This window comes from Polypterus senegalus, chromosome 6 (assembly GCF_016835505.1).
Source record: "Polypterus senegalus isolate Bchr_013 chromosome 6, ASM1683550v1, whole genome shotgun sequence".
Classification (NCBI taxonomy): domain Eukaryota; kingdom Metazoa; phylum Chordata; class Cladistia; order Polypteriformes; family Polypteridae; genus Polypterus; species Polypterus senegalus.
The window spans coordinates 126,393,813-126,421,662 of record NC_053159.1 but is presented as its reverse complement, the minus strand read 5'-3'; the positions used below and the strand labels follow the sequence as shown (position 1 = coordinate 126,421,662).

The following is a 27,850-nucleotide window of genomic DNA, read 5'->3' as shown; positions in this document are numbered from 1 at the left end:
AACCTATCCAATTTTATTTTTAGTTTTCCTCAATCTTATCTTTGTTTACAGCATTAAAGTCCTAGAATGACCCCCACATTACATGTTTTGCTTGTTATTATTTTTACAGCTACCTCAACTATGTTTACCAAAGGGCCTATTGCCTCTAAAAGCATGCAGGACTTGAGTCTTAGCTTCTTATTGTTCAGGATCTAGATGGTGGTGTAATGTTAAATCATCAGTGTCAACTAGGTCTTCCTCTGGAACTTCAATTAGAATAGTGTATATAACGATTATAACGAATATGGATAGGCTAGCATCCTGGCCAGGATACTGGATGGTTTGCGTGGTATGAGGATTCCTGCTGTGGTGGTCGGTTTTACTCTTTTTCAGTTGAGAAGCAATAATCATAGAAGGAGGTCTTTCCCCAGTATGTGGAGTGCAGTAACAAAATAACATTGGTGGGACTCCCATTTGTACACCTGCAGGTATACATTAGAGTTGTAGTCTCAATTGGCAGTCCTGTTGCTAGGCACCACACCACCACTCCCAGGGAGTGGGAATCTCGAGAGAGAGAGAAAAAAAATGTAATTGATTTGCAATATTGAGTGATGGAAGTACCAAAGCAGCCTGTTTAAAGGTAAAATAAAACAAGTCTTTTGAACCCACTAGTTGTATCCATTTTATTAGTGTCTGGGTATCTGAGATGCCCTCAATGGTCATACACTATGTTGTTAGCTAAATCATGTCTGCCAGATGTTACCAGATCACTAGTTGACGAGCCATTTAGTAACCACATTCTTAGCAATAATTTTACAGCTTCACGTCATGGTTTGCTACCATATTTCTCTATAATACAGATTCTTTTATTCTACATGTACAGTATATGGTCATTGGTTTGTTGCCTGTACCTGGCTTGAATACAATGGATGGAATAGAATGCGTAACAGGCATTAACATAAATAAATCAGTTCATATCCTGCATGAATTCAGCTTTTTTGGGTGGACACGAAACAGAAATCTCTCATTCTCCTACATTAATTTGGCATCTCTAGGTGGGCCATAAAACAAAGATCCTTCATTTTCCTACAATGAACAAGTCAGGGATTTGCTGGTTTATGTTTTTGAGTATATACCCTCACTTTATTAGGTACACCTGGTCAAGTGCTTGTTAATGCAAATATCTAATCCGCCAATCACATGGCAACAATTCAATGCATTTAAGCATATAGACATGCTGAAGTTCAAACCAAGCATCAGAATGGGAAGAAAGGTGTTTTAAGTGACATTGAATGTGGCATGGTTGTTGGTACCAGACTGGCTGGTCTGAGTATTTCAGAAACTACTGATCTACTGGGATTTTCATACACATTCATCTCTAGGGTTTACAGTAACTCAAATAACCAGTTGTTTACAACCGAGGTATGTAGAAGAGCATCTCTGAATGCACAGCACATCAAACCTTGAAGTAGATGAACTACATCAGTAGGAAATGACACCAGGTGCCACTCACGTCAGCTAAGAACAGGTAACTGAGGCTATAATTTGCACAGACACACCAAAATTGGACAATAGAATTTTTGAAAAACGTTGCCTTGTCTGATGAGTTTTAATTTCTTCTGCAACATTTGGATGATAGGATTAGAATTTGGTGTCAACAACATGCAAGCATGGATCTATCCTGCTTTGTATCAATAGTTCAGGCTGGTGGTGGTGTAATGGTGTGGGGGATCTTTTTTGGCACACTTTGGGCCCCTTAGTACCAATTGAGCATCGGTTAAATGCCACAGCCTAAATGAGTATTGTTGATGACCATGTCCATCCCATTATGACCGCAGTGTACCCATCTTCTGATGGCTACTTCCAGTAGGATAGCATGCCATGTCACAAAGCTCAAATCATCTTAAACTGGAGTTTACTGTACTCAAATGGCCTCCACAGTCACCAGATCTCAATCCAATAGAGCACCTTTGGGATATGGTGGAATGGGAGATTTGCATTATGGATGTGCAGCTGACAAATCTGCAGCAACCCAGTGATGCTATCATTTCAATATGGATCAAATTCACTGAGAAATGTTCTCAGAACCTGTGGTGGGCTGGTGCCCTGCCAGGGATTTGTTCCTGCCTTGCGCCCTGTGTTGAGTGGGATTGGCTCCAGCGGACCCCCGTGACCCTGTAGTTAGGATATAGTGGGTTGGATAATAGATGGATGGATGTTCTCAGAACCTTCTTGAATCTATGCCACAAAGAAATACAGAAGGTTTGTGTACAAAAGGGGGGTCTAACCCGAAACTTTCAAGATGTACCTAATAAAATGGCTGGTGAGTGTATATTTATGCTGACACCTGAAAGACTTAATTTCAGTTGTTAATGCATGCTTAAGAGTATGAATTACTACTATGAATTATCTTCGTGTACACTGAATGAAGAGAGTTGTAACAGTCTGTGATCATATCTGTTTTGCATTAATTCACATGTGGATAGCACCATTGGAAAAGAAAGTTGAAGCTACAAGGAAATGTTTTAACTCCTGCATGTTAATGAAAGCCTTATCATAGCTAAAATTTAGCATTTGAATACTATACTGTATCTAAGTAGAAAGATTTATATTATTACATTATCTCTAGAAGGGTGGCACGGTGGCACAGTGGCAGCGCTGCTGCCTCGCAGTTAGGAGACCCGGGTTCACTTCCTGGTTCCTCCCTGTCCGGAGTTTGCATGTTCTCCCCGTGTCTGCGTGGGTTTCCTCCCACAGTCCAAAGACATGCAGGTTAGGTGCATTGGCGATTTTAAATTGGTGGGGGTGTGTTTGTGTGTGTCCTGTGGAGGGTTGGCACCCTGCCCGGGATTGGTTCCTTTGTTGGCTGGGATTGGCTTCAGCAGACCCCTGTGACCCTGTGTTTGGATTCGGCGGGTTGGAAAATGGATGGATGGATTATCTCTAGAAGACATGATACACTGGTGACATGACATTCAGGGTATAACAAGTTAATAATCCCTTTACCTCCACCAGCGATGCCATTCAAATAAACCGTCCTCAGGAGCCAAGGCAAGAGATGGTTTAGACAGAGCCATAGAAACAATTTTTTAAATTAAATATAAAGGTATAATTTTCATGTGGTGAAAATCAGATACATCACCTGTATGTATGGGAATGAGATAAGTGATGGATGTCCTGTCTACTTGTTGGTGCCAAATACCATTGCATGCTCTTCCAGCAGTAACCTCATCAGAAAATTCAAAACATTTTGAAAAATAATAATGTTTTGCAGGCATTGCCTGCTGCTAAAAAGGCATTGGAGAGAGCGTTCATTAAGGGCCTTTAGGTGTCTTTTTTGTGAAAAAACTGTTTTATTTAAATTTTCATTAAAATGACAATCCAATAGTTTGCTTAAAAAATTTCTTTTATTATTCTTTCTTTTGGTCTTCCCATCATCTCTATGAATTTTATCATAGCATGGATTTCAGGAAGATTCTGATTCCAAAAGAAAGAGATTACTGTCTTAACTTGGCTTACTTTGGCTCAGCTTTCCATTGTTTTCTTTTAAACTTACCACCATCTGTAAAGTACTTTCAATAGACATGTTTTTTTATCTTTGGTTTTTAAAATATATCTGAAGTTTCATGGTACTTGTTTCACACAAGTTATCATATTCCAATATCTTTTGGCTGTATCATTTTGGGATACTTTTTGGAAACCAGCCAAAAACCACAACCTCTCTCAATAAGATGAGGCCTGGTAGATGCGCTTTGATTAATTTTCCAAACATTTTGTGCATTGGCACATTGCCACATCATGTGTTCTGAAGTCCATTTAACTTTGCATCATTCTCTGGGCCTCTTTTATTCTTAGCTAGTTTTCTTTTGTATATTTAAACATTTGGTGTAAGAATATTATGTACATGTCATTTTTTTGTATTTATTAGAGTTTTGCTTGCTATTATTTTTCAGATATCACCTATTTTTTCTTTAAGAATTTCTTTAATTTGAATTGTGGTTTCTCTTTTATAACTGTCCACAACTGTTTCCAATTGCTCAACAATTCCTTTTCTTCCTTTTTCAAATTAGATACTTGTGTATATTTGATCATCTCTTTAGAGTATTTTTGTATATTGAATATTGTTGATTTTTGGTTTTGAAATCTTTAGCTTTCTGAAGCCATAGGCAGATCGACCATCAAAGTGTTTTGAGTCTGAGTCTTTTTCATCAATTTTGTCCTTCCCTCCTCAGTGGGGGTGATGAAGTAGCATCTCTTGCTGAAATCAAGAGTGAGAAATACTGCACTACATTAAATGACCCAGTGTCCATAAAGTACATTTTTTAAAGTATTGTAACGGTGCTGACGAGTTACATCAGCCAGAAACAAGTCACCCAATTATGAGTTGATATTACGTCACCAGTGGTAGGGACACTTACAGTATATAAGTGGCAAGCCTGCAAAGTCACATGCTTTTCCAACTAGTGTGACAAAAGGCGAGAAATTCTTTTAAGGATAGGGAGCCACCTGAGAGAGCCATGTAAAGACCAGCAAATACATCTATTTTGATGCTCGGCACCAACACTACGGTATAATGAACTCTATATTAAGGAGCTAAGTCACCAGGGGTCTGTCGGGGTCTTAATCCGGCCTTGTCTTAAACCTATCCAAACCATTTATTTCACCAAAAAGGCAGCTTTCCCCTTGTTTCTTTTTATCAGATTTATTACAGATTTAACAGGTTATTTTAAGTCTCAGAAATATTTCCCTCCTTTAGCCTGTGCCAAAATTACTTTTGTCTTAGTAAAGGCTCATAGAGTGTACCCCAAAAAATAAAAAAAAAATGGAATCTCAGCAGAAATCTTTTTTGTTGGTAAATAATTTGGTGCCAGATATAACATTCTTGGAACTATTATTGCTTTAAATAATAAAACTTTTGCTTCTCATGTTATCTTCCTCAGTTTACAAAAATCCAGAAGTTTGACAGTCCTTTTTTCCTGTTCTCTTCTCCCCAAAGTGTATTCCTAGTGTTTTAATCCCTTCCCTTTTATCGTAAATGGTAGTTCATGCCAGAGAGAGTACTAATAAAGTGTATTGATTTATTTAAAAAGGAAAGAGTAGCAACTAGTGAGGGGAGGTGTAGAAATAAAGTGAAATGGTGTAACTCAGTATTGTATGTACACTGTTGTCTCATTAAAATAATTGGCAAAAAGTCCACAAACTGGAGTTGCCATCTCTGTGTGTTTTTCTACATATCAAAGTCTCATTTGTAATGCTACCGAGGTCACTCAAGAACCAAGAAAGAACTGATGCTGGATTCTGGTAAAGTAAAAATAGCTGACTCCATTCACCCACTCTTTCAGCTCTGCATCCAGAACATACTGCTTTTACATTGTTTTCATTTCTAACTATGATTTTCTTTCCAATTTCCTATTTTCAAATATTTCCAATTTTAATATTTCATTTTGACCCAGAAGGTGCACAAAACTTTTCTGCTATTTCCTAATGGAAGTTTTATATCTACATATGATGGAAACATCATCTATGTACACAATTCATTTTGCTTCTTTATCATTACTTCTCAATATAAAATATGCCTTATATACTTCTCTCATTTCAGATTTTCTCTAGTAACCGTTACAGGCAGTATATACATATTAATACTGACAACAGACACCCTTGTTCAACCCTTTTTTTCTGTTAATTGCCCATTGACTACTACTTTGCCAGACATGACATGGTAAATCTCCTTTATCTATCCTATAATCATTCCAGGCTAGGATATTTTCTCCAACACTTTACAAATATACTCATGCTTTAATCTATCAAACACTTTATAAGTCTTAATTTCTTTTCCCTCACTTTTTTGTAAGAAGGCTTTGGTTTTCCCTTTAAATAAGACCCACCATTCAGTAGTGTTTTCTTACTATTTTTAAATGTGAGAGTTTGAGCAGCAGTTTTTCTTATAAGCGTTTCCTTTCAGACAGCAGTGATAATTTTGCACTACAGTAGTGCCTAAATAATTTTTTCTGTTCAACTGCTTTGATACACATTCTTTCCGGTGCGTGTGACCAGTGTATCAATCTGAAAGCTATGACAACCTTACTTTGTTTTGAGATTATTATTATTATTGTTGTTATTATTACTCTTGCTAGTGTCTAATCGTCTTAAACCTCGCCTTTACAAGGTAGGACACGCCCACGAATGTCTAAGTCGCCTCCCGATTGGAGAGGCGAGGCCAGTGAACTTCCCGGTTTACTGAGAGGAGGCGGAGTAACTCACTCGACTGCTGGCTGGGTGAGAAGGAGAGAGAGGGCTGGGTTGTGTGAGGCACACGTTTGTGCCTAATAGGAAGACATTTGAGGTGTCCAGAAGGGAACAACTTCGCAATAGACAGCGTTGGACACATCAGCTAGTATGTATTTTATAATCTCAGTGTGGAACGTTCGGAGAGGACTTCGGTGTTGATCGTTTTATCCTTGCATTTCTTTACTTATTAATGTTTTTAACGGCGTCTTTTGAAATTAGTAAATAATTATGTTTTGCCATCAGGGATCTAAGAAGTCATCTCAAAACCACAACGCAAGACCAATCCCAGTTATGTCTGCCTCTGAGGTAAATATTAAAACGACCGCTAATCTTTCAGTTTTTAAGTCTGCTTGGCGCTGTCAGTCTGTTCTTTTAAAACTGCTCGATTGAAACTCGATATTCCACTTACCGCACTACCGGGAAGAATGTGGACAATTGTGTTTATTTCATTCTAAACGCTTCCCGGTTATCATGTAGAAAAGACGAGAAAACTGTTTACGAACATAGGGGGAAATTCCCGTGAAGCACAGATGAGTAAAATGAAAACTAAAAATCCCTGACTTGTCCTGGTTTTGCGATGGATTTAGACGCTGTTTTCTGTTATTGTATCTACCTTATGATCACGCAGTCATGTTAACACTGTAACCGTTTGGTGGAATGGTTTCTTTATTTTGGTAAACAAATTACTCCATATAGATCTTATGTATACCTGTAATTGACCCGGTCTGTAGATCTTTGGATTGTGGTGGGAAGCAGGGGTACTTTGATGGTAGCGTATGGGTTACAGGACTACAACATACAGAACTGGACATGACTTACACATGCTCTAAAGCCGCCACTGGACAGGTTTAAATGGAGATTAAGGCATTGTAACAATTGAACTTAGAAAGAATGCCACCACGATGCAAAAGAAACCTGTGCTTTGCTCTTTTACAACTCTGAATTAAAAATATGCAAGTAAAACTTTTAACTGTATTTTCAAGTGTGAAAGGATTTGGCATTGTCTGTTACCAGCTGGCACTTCGTATAATTTTGCCAAGGTCACCACATCCATTTCACTTTATTGCTTTAGTTTAAAACTCTTTTTTTCATATTTCATACAAAGCTACACTGGGTTTTCTGATTTTATTAATTTAATTTGTGATGATAATTGCTAACTCTACAGACGTGTTTCATTATTAATCTTTAACACTTGTTTTGCAGGAAAAAAAATTATGGGGTGGCAGATTTGTTGGAACAACTGACCCCATACTGGAAAAGTTCAACGCTTCCATCCCTTATGACCAGCGTATGTGGGCAGCTGACATTGAAGGCAGCAGAGCCTATTCAAAGGCACTGGCCAAAGCTGGGCTACTCACTAAAGAAGAAATGGAGCAGATTCTACAAGGAATGGAGAAGGTCTTGATTTTCTTTTCTTCTTAGCATCGGTGGGAAATCCATGTTGAGTTTCTGAAAGGGCCCCTTTTTTTTTTTTTACACATAGTTTAATGATGTCATCAGATGCAAAGGTATTTTAATAGTTTTGGATTGTACGATTGATCATAAGGTGCTTTATATTTCTCTCTATTATTAAAAAAAATCTTGGAAGAAGGCAAGACATGATTTTCTCAGAGAGACACTTTCACGTCCCGCGAGACAAGGCTTTGTGCCAAGAGATTTAACCACGCCTAGGGCCGGAAATAAAAGACAAAGAGTAGATGATGAAATAGAATGTCGTAAAGAAGTCAAAAACGTTGGCGTGGTATACGTGCAGAGCAGGTTAGAGATTATGAAAGTACTAACATTCGAAAGTCTTAAAAAAATTATAGTAAAGATCGCATTAGAGCAAACAAACGGAAATTATTACTCAATGAAATAATGGAACATTGAAAAGATAATGAAAATAATGTTTGCATTATGGGCTATGGCCGGCAGCTTATCCCAGCCCATACCTCCAAGCCGCCAGATGGAGCCCTCCCTGCGACGTGGAGATGCCCCGAATTCCAGCAGGGCATCATGGTATTTGGAGTTTTAATGCACAGCCCTTCTGGATAACGTTGGGACCACCAGGGGACGCTGCAGGGAGGCCCAGAGACTTATATTTTCCATACAGCCTGGAAGTACACCACAGTCACGAGGATGGAAGAAATAAAGTATTTCCGGGCTGAAGAAAAAAGAGGAGTTTTCACCTGACCCGGAAGTGCTGGAAAATCATATGGACTGGGGGATCAGAAGCACTTCTGGGTCAAGGACTATAAAGGACTATGGGAAACCCCAGAGAGATGAGCGGAGTTGGGAGGAAGGGTGACAACACGTCTGTGAGTGGAGGATTTGATTATTGTTATCGATTATTATTATTGAGGATTGTTTATTGAGTATAGTGGAGGTGGAGTTTATTGGACTTTTGTCTGGCGTCTGGTCCTAGGGTCCAAGGGGACTACAGCGCTCCCTATCTGTCACAGGAATTAAACTTTAAGTTGGAGACTTGTAGATCGTCTAATTCATGTTGCCATCGGGGAAAAGTATTGTTTCTTCCCAATGAAGAGGTGTATCTGCGAGAATTAAAAGTTTTGTTGTTTGGTGAAAGTAAAATCCACATATGTGTGCAGCAGAGATGCAAAGTAGCTGGCGCATAGCGCTGACAAGGGTGTGGTTGGCGAGCGAAGCGTCTCAAAAGAAAAAAAATAGTACAGATAGACCAAGAGGCGTATTGAAACCTTTAACAATTTGTGTGCATGTTAGTCCGTATTGGTCATAGACTCATAAATGAGTAGATGCAAAGTGGTCAGAACCAATAGATATTTGGCCTAGTGGGTTAGAAGAGAAACCGCAAAATTCTAATTATTATTACACCTTGCAGCTTTGCCTCAGAATCCAAGTAGTCCATTTAAGTTGCCTGTGCATAAGCTCAATGACGTGTTACCCAGCTGATGATGGCATGATGTATTTTTGGTGGATATGAGCAGGACAGTCAAAGGGGGCTTTGATCAAGAATCAGTGAATTACTTGTAATGTAGAAATTATGGATCCAGTGTGGACGCTAGGTGGCACTGTTGCCTGTTAAACCCAACAGACAGACTCTCGGGTTAAAAGCACTAAGAAGTTGTTTTTAATTATTTTCGTCTTGTATAGCGCTCCCAAAGCACCACAGCCACAATAACGCAATCAAGTAAATACAATAATCACAATTCTCTTCTCCCCCACACCTCCCAGCAAGCTTCGTCCACCAACCACCCAACTCTGGCTTGTTTGCTTGCTAGGGTCCCAACAGTTCTTTAAATAGTGTCCGAACCGGAAGTGCTTCTGTCCTTTCATCCATGTGACTTGCCAGCACATCCAGGTCAGATGGAGAACTTGAATTTTCTTCAGCCGGAAGTACTTCTGGGCTTTCCTCCCCGTGACTTGGTAGTATTTCCAGGCTATGGGTGAGACACGATACCCACGGTACCTAGCAGGGCTGTGGTATTAAATTACATGTCCCATAGTACCCAGAGGGAATCCAGGGCACCACTGCAGTCCAGAAAAGCTGCCATCTAGCATCTTGGGTAGGCAGTGTCCTAGAAAAGCTGCCTTCCCCCATCCTTCCTTTTAAGGGGCATCCCGGCTGTTTGTTACACTAACTTAGCCTTGCTGTATTTTTTTTTTTTGGAAAATAGCCAAATAAAAGTGTCTGTTTTGAAAAGTAGCCCAAAATAAACCCAATGGCTGCCAAGATCACCTGTTTTGGAAACACCTGTTCATAGTTATCAGAATTAGGCTGCAAAGTTGTGTTGGTAGAATGGCTAAGCAGGCTAATGAATGCAATATGTGGTGTGATAGTGCAGGGGACACTTGTTTTGGGCTTCTTAGCAGTTCTTCAAGAAATATATTAAATATAGGGAACCAAAATTAGTTATTGCCTCCTTGTTGTATATATGACTGAACACAATAGATCGATTTACTTTGAGTATGATCTCTGGCACGTCATTCTGTGGGTGTTTTCCTGATCCCTGAGGTAGTTCACTTCCTCTGCTGTTACATTAATGGATTATTCATTATCCCCCAGATTTGCAGGAGCCTGAATTCAATTTGGAAAATGCTGTTTCTATTGTGTATGAAGAAAGTTAAGAATTCAATTTGCTATCATGCTGTGTCCCTCTGAACTCCACAAAACTGTAAATATTGCTACCATCAAGCAACCCCTGCCCATTTTGTTTAAGGGGAAAACATTCCTAGCAGACTTCACTGTAAATGTGGCCTGTCATGGAAAGTACTGAGGCAGCCCAGAGCCATCTAGAAACAACAGAAGCATTATGGCTTGTGTGGATGGCCTTATGTAGGTGGATGGTGGCTTTCAGCACCTTTGTTATTTTGGTCTTTTTATTAGATGTCTCATTGTTATTCAAAAGCTTTTATAAATAGCAACATTTTAAGTGTTTTCCCCCCTCATTTAATGAAAATATGTGTAATTGAGACCTGCAGTGGAATGAAGTTGCAGAGTTTACGTCTGACACCTTTCTACATTTTGCAGATATATGAAGAATGGTCCAAGGGGAATTTTAAGATCCAGGCAGCAGATGAAGATATTCACACAGCCAATGAGCGGCGACTGAAGGTAACCATATAATCTCCCAGTTACCAAATACAAGTGAAAACCCAATCACCTCTTAGCTTTGTTTTCTACATTGAACTGGATGACTAGCAGGTTAAGTGGTGAACATAACTAACATTCTCAAACCCACTTAATCAATGTAGGTTTGCTGGAGGCCTGTCTCAACAGCAGGAACCAATCCTGGACTGGGCTTCAAATGCACTGCAGGTCTCAATCACACACATACCAGCACTCACAGTCATACAGAGTCAATTTAGAATATTGTTAAACTTACATCAAGTTAAACTCACATAGACATCTTTGGGATGGGGGTGGTAACCCACTCACACCTGGGAAATATGTGCAAAGTCCACACAGACAGCAACAAGCCACTGGTTGGAAACCCAAGGTGCTAGATCCATGAGGCAGCATTGCTAAGCACAGTGCTACTGTGCTTCTGAGGGTCAGTATCTGTATAAAACAACTTTAGCAACTATCTCAGTCTCCTCAAGGTGGACATAGCTATGTTCTTTCCCAGTCTAAAGAAACCTCTGGTGACTCAAAATTGTCACTTTCCAAATCGTCAAGGTGCATATTTGAATGTGAATCCCCAAACAGATTACCCAGTGTACCAAAACCACTATGCATCCAGACAGAAAAATGATCTCCTCATATCAATGCAAGGTTATCAAAGATGGGTTGGAATATGTTCCATTTGGGGTACATCGCCTAATTTTCTTTCAGTTTTACTCCAGATTTGAATAGCAGATGTCATAATAAGCTTGAGGCAAACCAACTGCAATTTTGTAACCATTCTAGAGAACATTTTTAAAACTAGCCACTGGAGACCAAGTGCACCTTGAGCAGTATGGAGTCCAGAGCTGGGAGAAGGATGGAAACATCTATTTGGTGACATCTATTGGGGTACATCAAAAGCATGCTGCTAGCTAGCCTGTGTTCCTACAAGGGGGGATTCATGGGTGGAATACTAGAAAGTAATGCTCAAAAGCTCATTGGTAAAGAAATGTCATCTCAGTTTTAGGTTATTTGTTGGGCCTTTTTTCTGTGCTAATTTCACTGATTTGTTACTCTTTATCAAGATATTTAGAAAGATTGTTCTTAATGTGCTGTAGAACTCTTGCATTTTCCCTGCCACTCTCACACTCTACATTGTCATCTTTTTGCAGGAGCTAATAGGAGACGCAGCTGGAAAGCTGCACACTGGACGCAGCCGAAATGACCAGGTATGGTTACTTCTGCATTTTCAAGTTGTATTGTCAGTGTATCTAGAAAAGTTGACTTTTTTATTATTATTTTAAAGAAAGTCACTTACCACAACACTATTTGTTAAGCACTGAATTAAAAAATGAATTTTCTGTGTAAGGTACCCCCAACCGCACCATAGCACTTTCTGTCCTTAAAATCAGAGACCCCAGTAGCCTGTTATAATTTGTTACTGTGCCTGCTGATTCATAACTGATAATATAAATAGAAGAAAATAATTAATAATAATTTTAGTACTCATAATAATTTTAACCAGAAATTTAGATAAAATAAAAAAGCAGAGAAAACATAAGCAAACAATTTTATATAGCACCTTTTATATCAAACACTATACAAATGCACTTGTCTTGTACTATTGGAGCCAGTATAAGCCAAGGAACTGAGCCTGTAAAACAGTGGCATAACAAATCATGCAATTGTTTTCCTTGTTTCTACATGTGTTTTTCTTCTGGCGCTCCATTTTTCTTCACACAGCCCAAACATGTACAGGGTATGTTAGTTTGATATAAAATTCTAAAATAGCTCAGTGTGAGTGTGTGCATGAATTGTCCCTGCAGTGGAGTGATGTCATATTCAAAGCTGCTTTCTACTTTGTGCCCAGTGCTACTAATAGGCCCTGGACCCCTGTGCCCCTCATTCAGATTAAGTGAGTTTGAAAAAGTTATATTATGCTTTTGACTTTTAAAAATTACATGAATTATTTACTTTGTTGAACTTAAAAATAAATAACAAAATATTTCTTGTGTCTGTTGGTAATGAAAAGCAAACAACAGAAGAGAATTTAGCATGTGATGATCTGCATTAACAAGAGGTTTACTTGGAACTGTGTGGTTGGACTGCCAGGATCTTGAGGGACAGTTGACCTCCAGCAGTCAAGAAGCACTTGAACTTATAATACAGCAATGTGACCTTTACTATAGGGCCTAGGGCCTTGGCCATGTCTTTTTCTTTGGAGCAGGGATCTCCTACTCCAGTCCTGGAGAGCTACTGTGGCTGCAGGTTTTCATTCTAACACTTTTCTTAATTAGTGACCAGATGTTACTGCTAATTAGCTCTTTGCCTTAATTTTAATTGATGCACAACTTAAGACTCAGGCCCCTTAATTATGTCTTTTTTCCTTAATTAGCAACAAAACAATATCAAGACACAAAATGAACCAAGACATAAACAACAACCTGCGTCCATCACACAATAACTGAAAATAAAGAAAGTTGAAGACCTCAGTAATGTTGATGTGCTCAGGTCCACAAAACATTTTGACAGTGCTCTTAAAAAATAAAATCAACAGTTTTGGAAATGTCTGCAATGGCAGAATGAGCGCCATAGTATTAAATGACAGGTTTAATTAGCAACGAGAATTGGCTTCAAATTAAGAAACTCTATGAAGGTTGGAGTTTAGTTGGTCATCTATTTGTTCACTTCACATCAAATTTATGTTTAGGTGCCGTTTAAGGAAAAACCAATCAATTCACCAGTCAGAGTCTCAAAAAAATCAATTAAAATAAAGGGAAATAGTTAATTAGCAGCAAAAACTGGTCACTAATTAAGAACTGGAGTTGGAGACCCCTGCTTTAGAGCATATTTCTTTCAACACAGGTACATTTTTTGAATGTAGGCATTTCTGAAGTAAATCTGTATAGTGAATGCTACATTAAGTAACTTTATAAATGTTCTCCAATAATACAATAGTCTCCATATATTGTTTTACAGTTGGACAGGCAGGTTAAATGATTCACTTAAGGGTTTCACAATAAGCCAGAAGCTGAACCAGCAGTCGTATGTCTCAAAGATCATGGGTTCACCCTCTGGGCCAGGAATGTTTCTCTCGGATCTTGGAGGGCTGCAGTGGCTGTAGGCTTTTGTTACAGCCAATTTCTTAATTGGTAACTGGTTACTGTTGGCAATGGAGTATACTTGTTGGACCTTCATTTTAATTGCCTTCCTTTTTAAGGTGCAGAATGTCAAATTTCCTGTATTGGTTACGATAATGAGATACAAACTCAGCCAACAGGTGCTTAGTTTACTCAGGTGTCTCAAACTCAGTTCCTGGAGAGCCACTATTTTGGCTCTAACTTGTATTATTTTTAATGTAAGCCAATTCATGCTGTTATTAAAACACATTATCTAACTCTGTGATTTCTTAGTATTCTCATTCTGCCATACCAGACATTTCTTAACAGTTTATACTCTATATTAGGGGCACCATTAGGGGCACCATCTGTGAGCCTGATCACCCTCAGGAAATCTCCCCACATGGCCCTAGTGCCGTAACTGATGCTCTCTCAAAATGCAGGTAATGTCCCTTATTCGGGACTCCATAAACAACCATTCGTTCAACACAAAGTCAAACTACTGGTACCCAAGGATTCTCTGAAGAGACACAGTACTGAAGGAGTCCAGTCTTCATCTCAGGTCACTAGGTGGTGCCCATGTCTTGCAACCATATAGCCAGACAGGAAGCACCAGGACTCTAAAGACTTGGACCTTTGTTCTTTTGCATAGATATCTGGAGCGCCACACATCCATTTCCAGTGACTTCATGACCCCCATGCTTTTCCAATCTGTCTTCATAGGAAGAGCCACCAGAGACATGAATAAGGAGCAATTAAAAACAGGGAAGGCTAAAACAAGCAATTAAGGATGGGAAACCTTAACAAGCAAGACAACTAAAATGAAACAGAAAAATGTCACTTGGACAATAAGTGCTTCATCAGCAGTAACTGACTCCTCTTTAAGCAAATAGGGTTGGAAAAAAAACCTGCAGCCATTGCAGCCCTCCAGGAGTGATGTTGCTTACACTTGTCTTGGAGATTTAAAAGTCACTTTACTCTGATAAAATGACTATCACCTGATGGAGCACTTGACTCGTGCTTCTATATTACAGGTAGTTCTACAACCACACTTTGCACACTGCTAGTCTAAAAAGATTTTGAGTATTAGTTGGCATCATACCAAGTAATGCTCATTAGGTTGTATAAAACCTAATGGTTTAAATATGGTGCTGCACTGGTATTCAAAAATGTGCCATGTACTGAAATGAAGGGCAGTTGTGTGAGCAGTATAACAGAAGGCACACTGACACACTTGTAACCCGATATGGACAGACTGTTACACTATAAGAAGGTTTGGCAATGAATAAGTTGATGTCTTTCAGATGCGGCCCTCCCAAAAAAATGAAGTGCAACAACTTATGACACAAGTGTCTATGAATCCAACTTCTGCACTCACAAAGAGACAGTCTTCAACTAACTATAATCTAATGTGCTCATTGTTTCTTGTCTGGTATATTTTTGAGAAAGCGTGTATGTCTCCCAATTGGCTTTGCAGGTTGTGACAGACATGAGGCTGTGGCTCAGAGATGGCATCACCACACTATTCGGCCATCTTCACCTGCTTGTCAGTACTATGGTGGAGCGGGCATCACTGTAAGCAGTCTGCTTTATTTATGTGCAAAACTCTCCCAGTTTGATGAGGCTGCTCTTTGTGTCTTTTAACATCTGTCTGTGACTTCTACCAGGGAGGTTGATTTTCTGTTTCCTGGATACACCCACATGCAGAGAGCCCAGCCGATCAGGTGGAGCCACTGGTTACTCAGGTAAAACTTTATGTAAAGATATTTAAATATATGTTTACAGTAATTGAACCATTATGATTAAGACAGTAGTGACTCTTTGGCCTCTGTTGACAATAGGTCACTTCCAGCATATGAAGATGCAAGAATATGAAACCAGCTGCCCACCCTTTATGTCCCGCTTTTTATATATAAGGTTAAAGGGGACACAACTTTTTTTTACATGAAGGGGACAGATTGGCTGTGTTTGTACATCCATTACAGCTTCAGAAATGCATCATCGAATTGGTAATAAAACTGCACACTGCAGGATTACTCAGAAAACCTTATGGACCCCCTTGACCATTCTTGGAACGACTGCTGTTATCGACTGTATAAACTGACAGTAAAAGTCAAGGACGTTTCAGGGTATTAGGTAGGTACTTGAAGTAGGCTGGATTGACTAGAAGTTTACTTTAAATCACAAGGCTGGGTTTTCTGTTTCAGCCACCAGGTTGCTGTGTAATCCTAAGCAATTCACTTGAGTGGCCTGAAAAGAATGTTAGTAAGTTGTTTGATTTCAAACATCCTTATGAAAATTAAGTTGAAGAGCCATAATTGGTAAAACCTTTCTCCATTATAAGTGTAAGTGACTGTAAACAGTTGAAAATGCTTTAAGCAATTTTTGTACGCTGTTTTGTCTTGGTAGAGTAATATATTACTCTGCTTTCCTCTTTTGTATTATTAATATGTAGCCTTTGTTGGAATGCCTCAAATCTCACAGACTTGCCACTGTTTATAAGGTATTGTACCATATAAACTCTTCCCACCTTCCCTTCTACATTTATAACCTCAGGCAATTTGGTGTAGTAAAAGACAAGCAGGAGTTAAGTTACAATTTAAATAATGCATTATTGATAATATTCATAAATAATAACAATATGCAAAGTACAAGTGAATACTGGCAACCATGCAGCCTGATAAATGCTGATGTGTAGTTTCAGGCGACACACAGACTTGTAGTTACTTTAAATTAATTTTTGGTCAGCTTTCTTCAGAACAGGCCGCATGCCTGTCTCAATATGGCTGTCGAGTTGTCTTCCTCATGGCAATAGTGTGACAGAGAGATGCTTCTTCATTGTGATGTTTGGGAGGGAGGGAGGAAAGCAAGCAAATTTTATAGATTCTATGTCCAAACCCTACAGTCAATTGGATGTCATGGTACTTAATGGCTTCATGCAACCTAAGACCAATGGGGCACACAGTAACTTTCACACCTGTCCCCAAAACCATTTGTTGAGCTGATGCTTGCCAGCTAAGTTGTCTGGCTTTCCTGTGGGGGTTGATTGAGAAGGTCCTGCAGAGAATCACTTGCCAAACTGGTTTAAGGCACGTCCCTTGACACTGTCATAAAATTACAGAGAGACTTAGTCCTTAAAAGGGGGTAGGGGTACTTCACCATCAGACCATTGCTGCTCTTATCAATGATAGACATTAGTGTTATAATTTAGAAATAAAGACATACAAAATATTTATCAACTTGTATGCAAAATATCACACCACGGCATGTGCTTTTTAATTTTAACAATTATTTGAAATATTTTATTTTTTCAAATGGTAACTTTTAGGGTGGTATACATTAAAATGTAGCTAATTTTGTTTAACATCAGTTGATTTCCAGCGTTCCAAGACTGTAATGAAGCTACCAAATGTGATTGCTATTGGTTGGTCTGCAGACACACACAAACACGCACACACACACATGCGCACACAAACATACACACATATTCGTAAACATAAACAGATTAACATCATGCTGGAAATTCTCAAATTATGCTCAAGGCTGTCTAATATCTGCACCTTTCAAACTCTTAGTTAAAATTTGTACCCATTACCATACATTGTTCTATTCCACGTGAGGAGAATGTATATTTAGGAAAACAGTGGGGTGGGTATTTGAGATAATGGACACCATACACACCACAAACTAGTGTTATCCATCTTTTCCCTTCTCCTTAACAAGAACTACAGTGCCTTACACTCTTGCAAAAACTTTTTATTGTACCCTACAATGGTAAGCAAACCCAATACCTTGATCCTCCTAGTAACTTTTTACATATAGAAATGTAATTAGCTATTTGAATACTGACCCCAGCACCGTATGAAACTAGTCACCTTGCTAGTCGCTGGTCAGTTGGATGAAACTTCAATGAAGCATCAAGTCACTGTGTAGATCTGTTAAGAGTAGCAACTCATCCTGGTTAGCATCTCACCCTAACTGCCTCCTTAGCATCAGCTGTGGAGAACGTGGGTGAGTGTGACCTCTGATCAAGCCTTACATATTTGGGTTTGCCTTGCATGATTATACGATTTTACAACAGCTGACTGTTGTCCTGCCCTCTGACTGACTTGTAACTTGTGTTTGATTGTAGCCACGTTGCTGCCCTGTGCCGAGATGCAGAGAAACTTGAGGAGATGATGCTGCGTGTCAATGTCCTGCCATTGGGAAGGTTTGTTGGTTTTATTAAGGAATTCCTGAGGTTCTGTTATTGATGTGAAGAGAGGTCTGTTATTTTAATTCTTGAAAAAATATACTTGTCTTATTGCATGTTTTTATTTATTTTTTTGGTAGGTCCAGTACCCCTCTAACAAATTATCATATTTTGAAAACTGGATAAAATTAACATTCTTTGTGTTCCTTTTCTTTAATTTGTAACCACAGTGGGGCCATTGCTGGAAACCCTTTCAACATTGATCGTGAATTCCTCCGCATAGGTATTGGCATTTAATTATTTATTTTGCACTGCTGATAATTATTAAGCAAGACAGTTGTGATTAAAGTTGGTAATAAGGCAATGAGACTTACGGTATAGGGCTGTCTTTTGGGCTAGTGAGGAGAGGGCTTTCTAGGTACTTTAAACCGCAGTTGTAGTGCTGTGATGTAGTTTGTGGTGTGAAGTGCGTTGTGATAGTTCTGTCAGTGAAAAGCTCTGTATGAAATAAAAGCTTTCTAATGTATCAACTGAACTGCACCAAAATGTGGGGGATCCTCCACTAAGTGTTTGATTTCCATTGTCTCAGTTTCAGTTCTAATTATTCTTGTTTTCAGGTTTCTCATGTGCCAGTTGTGTAAAACTAGAGTCTGCTTGCTTATTTTATTCAATATCTTTTTAAACTGAGAAACTGAGTCCCATTTGTTAAATAAATGCTGAGTATGCATATAGGGGAAGTTCCTGTAGACCTGTTCTGATGTTCCCTTTGATGTTTACGTCTCTTCACTTTTCTCTCTCCAATGACAGAGCTCCATTTTGATGGTATCAGCCTGAACAGTATGGATGCCACCAGTGAACGAGACTTTGTAGGTATGTAGAGCGTCTTTTTGGCAGAATGTGCCTGTTAATGTTTGGGGTCCCTGTTTGCTATAAACCTGAGGCTATTTGATGTGGATCTCTTTCAGTGGTTTCAGGTAACAAGATACCAAAAAGCAGAGAATACTCTAAACTTAGGGAAGGTTAGTGAAGACATATAAGGAAAGGGGCTATGCTAGACCCAGAGCTATTTTGTGAGCTTCTAACAATGAAAGATGAAAACTTTACTTTGTTAAAGGGAAGTGGTAGAGGGTGGCGGGGTTACTGTCATGGTGTTATAGATGCCCATTGTTACAAATGTCTTATGGGTGACAAAATGTAAGTCCAGTAAGGCAGCTGTGGCTGCAGTTTTCATTGCAACTAGTCTAACAATCAGTAACTACTTTGGTTCTGTAATTTAAAATCTTGACTAATTCTATTTGTATATCATTACCTGACAAGACAATTGTGTAATGTTTTAAGGTTCCTTGGATGATTTTAATGCATTTATTTTTGGACAGGTCATTGAATGGCAAAAACACACACTCCTAAGATACCGCAGTACTAACTCCTTTTTATTCACACCACTGATTCTTTGTCAGAAAAGGTCTGATTTGGTCTGAAGAGACTAAAACATACCAACAATCCTGGTGATTAACACCATTCCATGTGTAACAAGGATACATGTTATAAAACTATAGGGTCAAAATAAACCATTACAGGTGTAAATGAAACCTCCGTCATTACAACTCTCTGGGGAACAGTCTACTTAGCATTCTCATTTATCTTCACAAGGTGGTAGTGTGATGTGTATGGCATGCAGCTTTGCAAAGATGCAGTTCAAGTCAGGAACATTGCCCTTGTACTGGGTATACTGGTGGAATACAAAAATCTGGGCGAAGTATATTAAATTTAGTCAGCCGTACTCTAGTGAAACCCAACTGTAGATAAAATGAATAAACTCGGATGTGCAACAGTGGGTAATATCTACGCTTCACTGAATAGATCATGGTAGTTTCCAAACCAGCCATTGCCCACTAATTTGTGAGCATTAATTTAACAGGGTTGTGTATTCACTTACTTTACAGAACCTATAGTAACCAATGACATTCATTAGATGGGTCATCATTAAAAACAGTCACTGTCTGCATGGGTTTTATCCACATTCTCCAGTTTTTTCCCCATCATCCAGGTTAATTGGTGATGCTAAAATAGCGTTGTATGAGTGAGTGTACATACTTTAATGGATAGACTGGTACCTTATTAAGGGATGGCTCTTTCTTTTCTCCTGATGCTGCTGAAATATTCTTCTATTACTTCATATCTTATTTCTGGTCTTGTTATATTACGTGGTGCTGATCCCAAGTGTTACTGCACTTGCATTCTTTAAAACATCACAGAACATCTTAGAATTCTGCCTTCCTTTCAGATTTGCTGCTTGCTGCTACTATGAAAGCTGGAATGGCTGACCATGGCTGCTTCTCCAAAGATGTAAATAACAGTGCAAACACTGTGTCACAGATATCTTCATTGTTTGAATTGTTGAAAAGAGAACCAGTAAATTATTTCAACCATGACCCAACCTAATTAAGACAGTTGAAGGTAACAGGGGCCTTGGCCTACCCTAGAAGCACTGGCCAGAAAGCAAGTAGCAGGAGCAGGTGGGACACCAGGTTTTTCACGGAACTTGCACATCTGGTGAAGGAAACCACAAAACATTTCTTTTTACATGTCATTCTTAGTATAATTACATGGTGCAGGGCCGGACAAATGACCAGATCCAAACCGTTGAAACCAGTATGCACACAAAAGAGAAACTAAACATATCTAGTTTATCTGGTCACCTGAATTTTTTGAAAATTAGAACACATGAATTTGTAATCAACATTATAATAAATACGCAAAATTGGACACAAAGGTGGTGTTGTTTAAAAGAATACTCCGCCCAAAGACTATTTTTATATGTTACTTACCACATGTAGTTTGTAGCAGTGGCCAAGAAAAATTTTAATCTCAAATTTTCCTTGAAGAAAGGATTTGATAAAGATGGTGATTGAGTGGGATCCAATAGTGACCAATGACAATGTGAAAAACAGAAAACAATTCTTACGTAACTTATGTTGCCTAATCCACATGTCTGTTATCCATTATTATGGATGCAAAATGCATGCATTTTTTGCTAAAATACCATTAAGACTTGCTTACTGAAAATTGTGTGCAAATGATAAACAGGAAAGAAGTCTTTCCCACAATACTATGGAGGTTGACAAAAGTTGACAAAGGTGGCAGGTGATCTGGCCATTTTATCTGGCCTCTCATTCTATAAGTCTTGAAGTATGTTTCACCAACACTCCATGTCAGTCCGGGTCTGCCCTCTTTAAACTTCAGTTCTGACATTTTGAAAGGAGCCGCAAAAGTCAAAATCTTCAAGTCCAGATGAAGAACATTGTGAGGGAAAGTGGAGACTTTGGAGACTTTTTTTATTTTTACTTTGTGTATAGATAAGCAAACCTGATTGCCACTTTGTGGTGATCACAAGTCAACACTGTGCAGGTAGCCTCTTTTGGCCGCATCTCCTTCTTGCCTGTGGATACCATTCTGACTCAATAGACCATCTCTTCTCGGCAGTTGGAGAGCACAGAGCTCTATTTCTCTCTCTAATTGTCTTTTTACCTTGTGAATGCATTTGCTGCCTTGCTACATCCTTTTTTAAATTGCGCTTCTGGCACTTGCCCCAACATTTACAATGGATGTTGTGCTTTCCTTTCCTTTTGTGTTATATTGAGGGATACATGAATGGCAGAGACATGTAATGTATTTATTTGCATTCCCTCTAGCTGATTTCCTCTTCTGGGCATCTCTCTGTGCCACCCATCTCAGCAAGATGGCAGAAGATCTCATCATCTACAGCACCAAGGAATTTGCTTTTGTGACATTGTCAGATGCATACAGGTACTTCCCACTTGTCTTATGTTTTTATTGTGAAAGCTTGAGAGCTACGCGAGTGAGGGAAGAATGGATCGTGAGATCGACAGGCGGATCGGTGGGGCGTCCGCAGTGATGCAGGCTCTGCATCGGTCTGTCGTGGTGAAAAAGGAGCTGAGCCGTAAGGCAAAACTCTCTATTTACCAGTCGATCTACGTTCCTACCCTCACCTATGGTCCTGAGCTATGGGTAGTGACCGAAAGAACGAGATCGCGAATACAACCGGCTGAAATGAGTTTACTCCGCAGGGTGTGTGGGTTTTCCAATTAAAGATAGGGTGAGAAACTCAGTCATCCGGGAGGGGCTCAGAGTAGAGCCACTGCTCCTCTGCATCGAAAAGGAGTCAGATGAGGTGGCTCAGGCATCTGATCAGGATGCCTCCTGCACTCCTCCCTGGTAAGGTGTTCCGGGCACGTCCAACCGGGAGGAGGCCCCAGGGAAGACCCAGGACACACTGGAGGGACTATGTCTTCCGGCTGGCCTGGGAACGCCTTGGGATTCTTCCGGAAGAGCTAGAAGAAGTGGCTGGGGAGAGGGAAGTCTGGGCCTCTCTGCTCAAGCTGCTGCCCCCGCGACCTGACCTCGCATAAGCAGAAGAGGATGGATGGATGGATGGAAGCTTGAGAGCTGTAGTCACTTCAAAAACAAGGTCTGGAAAACCTTCACAGTTAATATTTGGTTCTGAAACCTGTGATGAAACTAGCTGGAGTGAGTACACTGCTGCATTTCACATACAGAGATGTCCGTATTGTATGGCCAGCTACTGCGATGTTTCCTGAGGATGGATGGCACCACTTGTTCAATATAACATTGTGCCAGCTCTCTTAATGTGACAATGGCAGCAGTGAGGGAGAATAAGAGAATGTTGTAATTCCTGGTGATGACCAAACCACACTTTTGTTCACTGAATGCTGGCTGACTGAAACTTAAGTGACATGGCACCCAGCATATAGAAAAGTGTTACAGCTCAAGTTAAGCAATCAATTTTCATTTTATAACTATACACACTGTCATAAGCCACTTTAATAATGCATTCTGTATACAGAGGTCCTTATCCTTGCACAAAATGCTTTGCAAACAGGCTTCCATGAAACAAATCTTTATGTATATTGTGGCCACCATTGGGTGCTCCAGCTCTCCAAACACCTAACACAAACAGGCTTGGACACAAGTTAAAGGACAAAAGAGTATTTATTCATGGGAAACTCTTCTCTGTAAGTGTTTCCCATGCCACAATCACAAGTACAGCAACAAGCAGCACACAGAAATGCTTTTCCTCTTCTCTGTCTCACACTCTCTTCATCTCTAGGTCACTGCCTCCTCCACTCCTTCTCATAAGCTTCCAATGTCCCATACATGTGGTCTGAAAGCAGTTCTGTGTAAAGCAGAAGCCCCATGAAGTAGGGCTCCCCAGTCCCTGCAGCACGTCCTGGCGGCACCCACGGTACTCAACAGGGCCGAGTCGAAAAATATCAATTCCCAGTATGCCCTGTGGGAATCCGAGGCACTGCTGCAACCCACGGGGGGTTGCCATCTAACGATAATTCCCTGTGCATGATCTTCCCCCGTCTTTCCAACTTGAAGGCATCCTGGCCAGGTAAGGATGCCAGCTGCTCCTCACAATCTCTGTATTTACATTAGAAGCACAGGCAGGTCATGTGAATTGCTCAGGGTCCCGTAGCGGCTAAGGGGTGATGATTAAAGTAGGAAATTTGTAGTCTTATGTCAGTTTATGAACCTGCTTATCTTATTACAGAATGAAAGAGAGCTGCCATCTGACACAAGGGTGGACAAATCCTAAACTGGACTCCGTATGCATATAATCACAAGCCAAAGCTAACCCCAAACATTTTTTTTCTCTTCAGCACTGGAAGCAGTTTAATGCCCCAGAAAAAGAACCCAGACAGCCTGGAGCTCATCCGCAGTAAGGCTGGCCGCACCTTTGGCCGGGTACAGACAGTATGGCTTTGATTGCACTGCCAATAACTTGGACTCACCCAGATACCTGACCTCTGTATTTTTGCTCTATTTCTTCCCAAGTGCTCTGGATTCCTCATGACCCTGAAAGGCCTTCCAAGCACTTACAACAAAGATCTGCAAGTATGTGAATTCAAAGACCCTTTACCACCTTTTTTGACCTTTTGTAGAATATAAAATTTTACTCTGTTCATTTAAAATTATAATGGTTTTAACACTCAATGAAACACATTCTGTTCCATTCATTCACCTCTCTTTACACTTTGATTTTCTGTTTCCGTTGTAGCAGCCTACAGTAAAAAAAAAACACCACCTAATGCAAGTACAGGCTGGAGTAGAAAAACTTTCTGGGTAGTTAGATATAATATTATTATTCTAGCAGGCTGAGGAACCCAGGTGATTGCATGTCTGCAGTTCCAGGGGGCTCCCTTCATATTTACACTAAATACCACCACAATGTGAAAAGCTAACCATTTAAAGAAACGTTTGACATATAAATAATAGGTTGGGAGTATGCACTGATAGAGCACATTGTTGCACTCACCACACCACGAACCACCTCAGGATCCCAATTAGAACCCGACTGCAGCTGTACAAGGGGTGACGATTCAGCACCACACTAGTTCAAATGGAATGGAACAGTGTGAGATTTTGTTACAGTGGCTGGAGTGCCAATCCTGCCAGAAACCCCAAAGTTTTCCCTTGCAAGTTAGAGAACCCTCATATAGATTTTTTAATTGTCATGGCCATCATCTGATGACAAACTATGCTTAATTCTAAACTTGTTTCCATCCAGGAGGATAAAGAAGCCATGTTTGACAGCTTTGATACCATGTGTGCAGTGCTGCAGGTGGCTACAGGAGTTATTTCCACACTGAAGGTAAAAAGGTTAAGGTACAATTTGGAACTGAGGAGTATTCCAGTTTTTTTTAGAGGCTCCCAAGAGTTCAAGTGTGTCAGACTCACTTTTTAAAGTGTGGTCCTGAACTCTGCTGAAGAATCCTTGCCCATAGCTCTATACTTTGCTGTCTTTTACCCTACCTCTTGACTGACTTTGCTTGTCTGCTTTATTTTGGCAGGTTAATCCATCGGCTATGGAGGCAGCCCTGAGTCCTGACATGCTGGCTACAGATCTGGCCTATTACCTTGTCCGCAAAGGCGTGAGTATTCATTTGATTGAATGGCACAGCTGCACCCTATGGCTAAACAGCAGTTCAGTGGTAATGATCCATGCAGTGTTATATAAAGTACCCAACGGCCATACTTGAGTAAAACAGTTACCTTTCTGGAAAGTGACTCAAATAAAAGTAAATGTTTCCAATGAGAAAATTGATTGAGAACAAGTTTCTGATATTAAGTGTCAGCAAAAAAAACAAGCAAATGAAATTAAAAAAGTTCTTACAAACCTATCACAATTCTACCGTAGAATTCTATTCTGTTATACAACACTGGGTTATCACTTGGCTACTTGGCATCACTCAAACTCATGCCAGGTTGAGACTAAACAATTTCAGCAGTACCATCTTAAAAAAGGAGCAGTTCATCCTCACAGAGTCTCTCCATCCCAAGAATGATGAAACCAGAAAATGTTAAAGGGTGTGCATATTTTTAAAAAAAATGTAAAAAAGGAGTAAAATACAAGGGAGAACCTAATGTACAAAAAATAAGACAAAGGTAAAATATAATCTCCTTTCTGGTAGGTGGAGTGGTGCACCCAATCTGGTGCCACCTAAATACTCTCTCATGAAAGTGTCCACTTCTGGCCAAGTTCTAGAGATCTTTTTTGGACAGGGTGGCTCTCTTTAAAAGCCCTCAATACCCCTTTGTCCCTTGGCTTTCAGGAGTGTTTGAATGGACAGGTTTCCAGCAGTGAATTTTCTTAAAGGAGTAGTAGGGGTCAGGGATTATGCATGATGCCAGTGCCTGAGCCAGTTGATGTTACTCTAGCAGTAGAAGTGTTTACCAGTGGCCAGTCTATTGCAAGAGTACTATTATTGCAGTTCACTGTTTCTAACCTACTCATTCATTCATCCTTCTATTACTTGAACTTTAATTCACTTTAGGATCATTGTAGCTAAAAGCTATCCCACCAGTATAGGGTGGGAAACAAGAACAAATTCTTGATTGTGGCACTCAACTTGCTTATATCCGCAGAACCACATTGAATCCTGGGTTCAAATCAGAGCTGCCAGTTAACCTAGCACACACATTTTGGTGTTCTTTTTTTTTACCTCTGTGACAGATAGAGGGCGCTATCATCCTCTTGAACCCTCAGACAATACGTCAGACACCAGGTAAAAGTCCAAAAGTTTGACTTTTTATTAATAAACAGTGCACAAAACACCCTACTCTCCACAATACTCATAAACACTACAATAATCAATAACAATACAATCCTCCACTCCCAGACACGTTGCCACCCTTCCACCCAGCTCAGCTCCCCATCTGGGGATTTCCCACAGTCCTTTATAGTCCTTGACCCGGAAGTGTTTCGCTCTCTCTGTCCATGTGACTAGGAACACTTCCCGGTCAGATAAAAACTCCTTTGTCTTCAACCCGGAAACACGTCATTCCCCTTGTCCATGTGACTCGGACGTACTTCTGGGGTGTAGGGCAAATAGTCGCTGTTCCTCCCTGCAGCGCCTTCTAGCAGCCCCTGTGGTATCCAGCAGGGCGGTAAAGGAAAACTCCAATGTCCATAATTCCCTGCTGGCATTCGGGGCACCTCCATGCTGCAGGGAGGGCTCCATCTGGCGGCCTGGGGGTATTGGCCGGGATAAACGACCAGCCATATGCCATACTTCTTCTTCCCATATTTCCAGGGACCGGTGTTTTTCTGAGATGGAGCTGTTAAGTCACACACTGGAGATTATTACATAGAAGGCTATATGATTACTGCTAATGTTGGCCATTAACATTGAGTGTGCCCTGTGCTCTGTGTAGGTGCCATTTCGGGAAGCCCATGGTCTTTCTGGACATGCTGTCCGCCTGTCTGAAACTAAAGGTATCCCCCTCAATCAGCTGACTGTGGAAGACCTGCAAACAATCAGGTTTGTTTTTGTGGTCTTGACCGCATGGCTCTGAGCTAGCAGTGAGTTGAAAGATGGTCACATTGAGTGAACAGTTTTTCTTTTCTGCTTTTGTTATTTTTCTTGACAGCCCAGTGTTTGAAAACAGTGTATCTCAAGTGTGGAACTACGTGAACAGTGTGGAGCAGTACAAGGCAGCAGGCGGGACCTCTAAGAGCAGTGTGATGGCTCAGGTTGAACAAGTCAGACAATGGCTGCTGAAACATAATATAAAGCCAAAGTTTGATGTGATTAGCCCATTATTATGAGTTCTTCGATGGTGGTGCTGGGTTTAAAAACCTGCTGTGTGGACTTACAGAACAGATCTTTATGTAAATTTCATGGTCACTCCCAACCATACCTGGTCTTTGTCAGACTTGAGTAAATAACTGAGAGATTTTTTGTAAAGAATAAGCTTTAATTGGGTAATTTTAGGTACTTTATGATTTTTCTGCTTGTTTGTTGCACATGATACATGCTATACAGAAAGTTAGAGATTTTAGAAAGAAAACAGAATATATATACAGTATATTGTGGAAAGACAGCCCCCTAACACAGGCAGACAGACACCAAATGTCCTAAAACACACACTGTTATTTTAAACAACAGCACCACAATGCCTTATCACCAACAGTCTCTTCTTCTCTTTACTCTCGTCTTCTTCTATTTACTCTCGCCTCTACTCTCCTCCTTACAAGCTCCATCTCCTTCCTTCCAACTCCGGCTCATCAACAGGAGTGAGGTGGCCCCTTTTATACCACCCCGGGGTGTGCTCCAGGTGCTTCCTGATAGTTCACTGACGACACTTCCTGGTGTGGTGGAA

At 40.1% G+C, this 27,850-nt stretch overlaps 1 protein-coding gene across 1 annotated transcript; it reads left to right on the top strand.

The window, feature by feature from the left end:
• The first annotated feature begins 6,244 nt into the window (after window positions 1-6,244).
• On the top strand, window positions 6,245-27,850 carry asl (argininosuccinate lyase). The gene is made up of 17 exons (XM_039757091.1): window positions 6,245-6,373; window positions 6,511-6,573; window positions 7,471-7,665; window positions 10,757-10,840; window positions 12,004-12,060; window positions 15,428-15,525; window positions 15,618-15,695; window positions 18,083-18,160; window positions 18,373-18,425; window positions 18,950-19,012; window positions 21,835-21,949; window positions 23,848-23,932; window positions 24,023-24,082; window positions 24,756-24,839; window positions 25,039-25,119; window positions 26,903-27,009; window positions 27,119-27,850. The coding sequence occupies exons 2-17, from the start codon at window positions 6,559-6,561 to the stop codon at window positions 27,294-27,296; spliced, it is 1,431 nt and encodes a 476-aa protein (XP_039613025.1). The 5' UTR covers window positions 6,245-6,373; window positions 6,511-6,558; the 3' UTR covers window positions 27,297-27,850.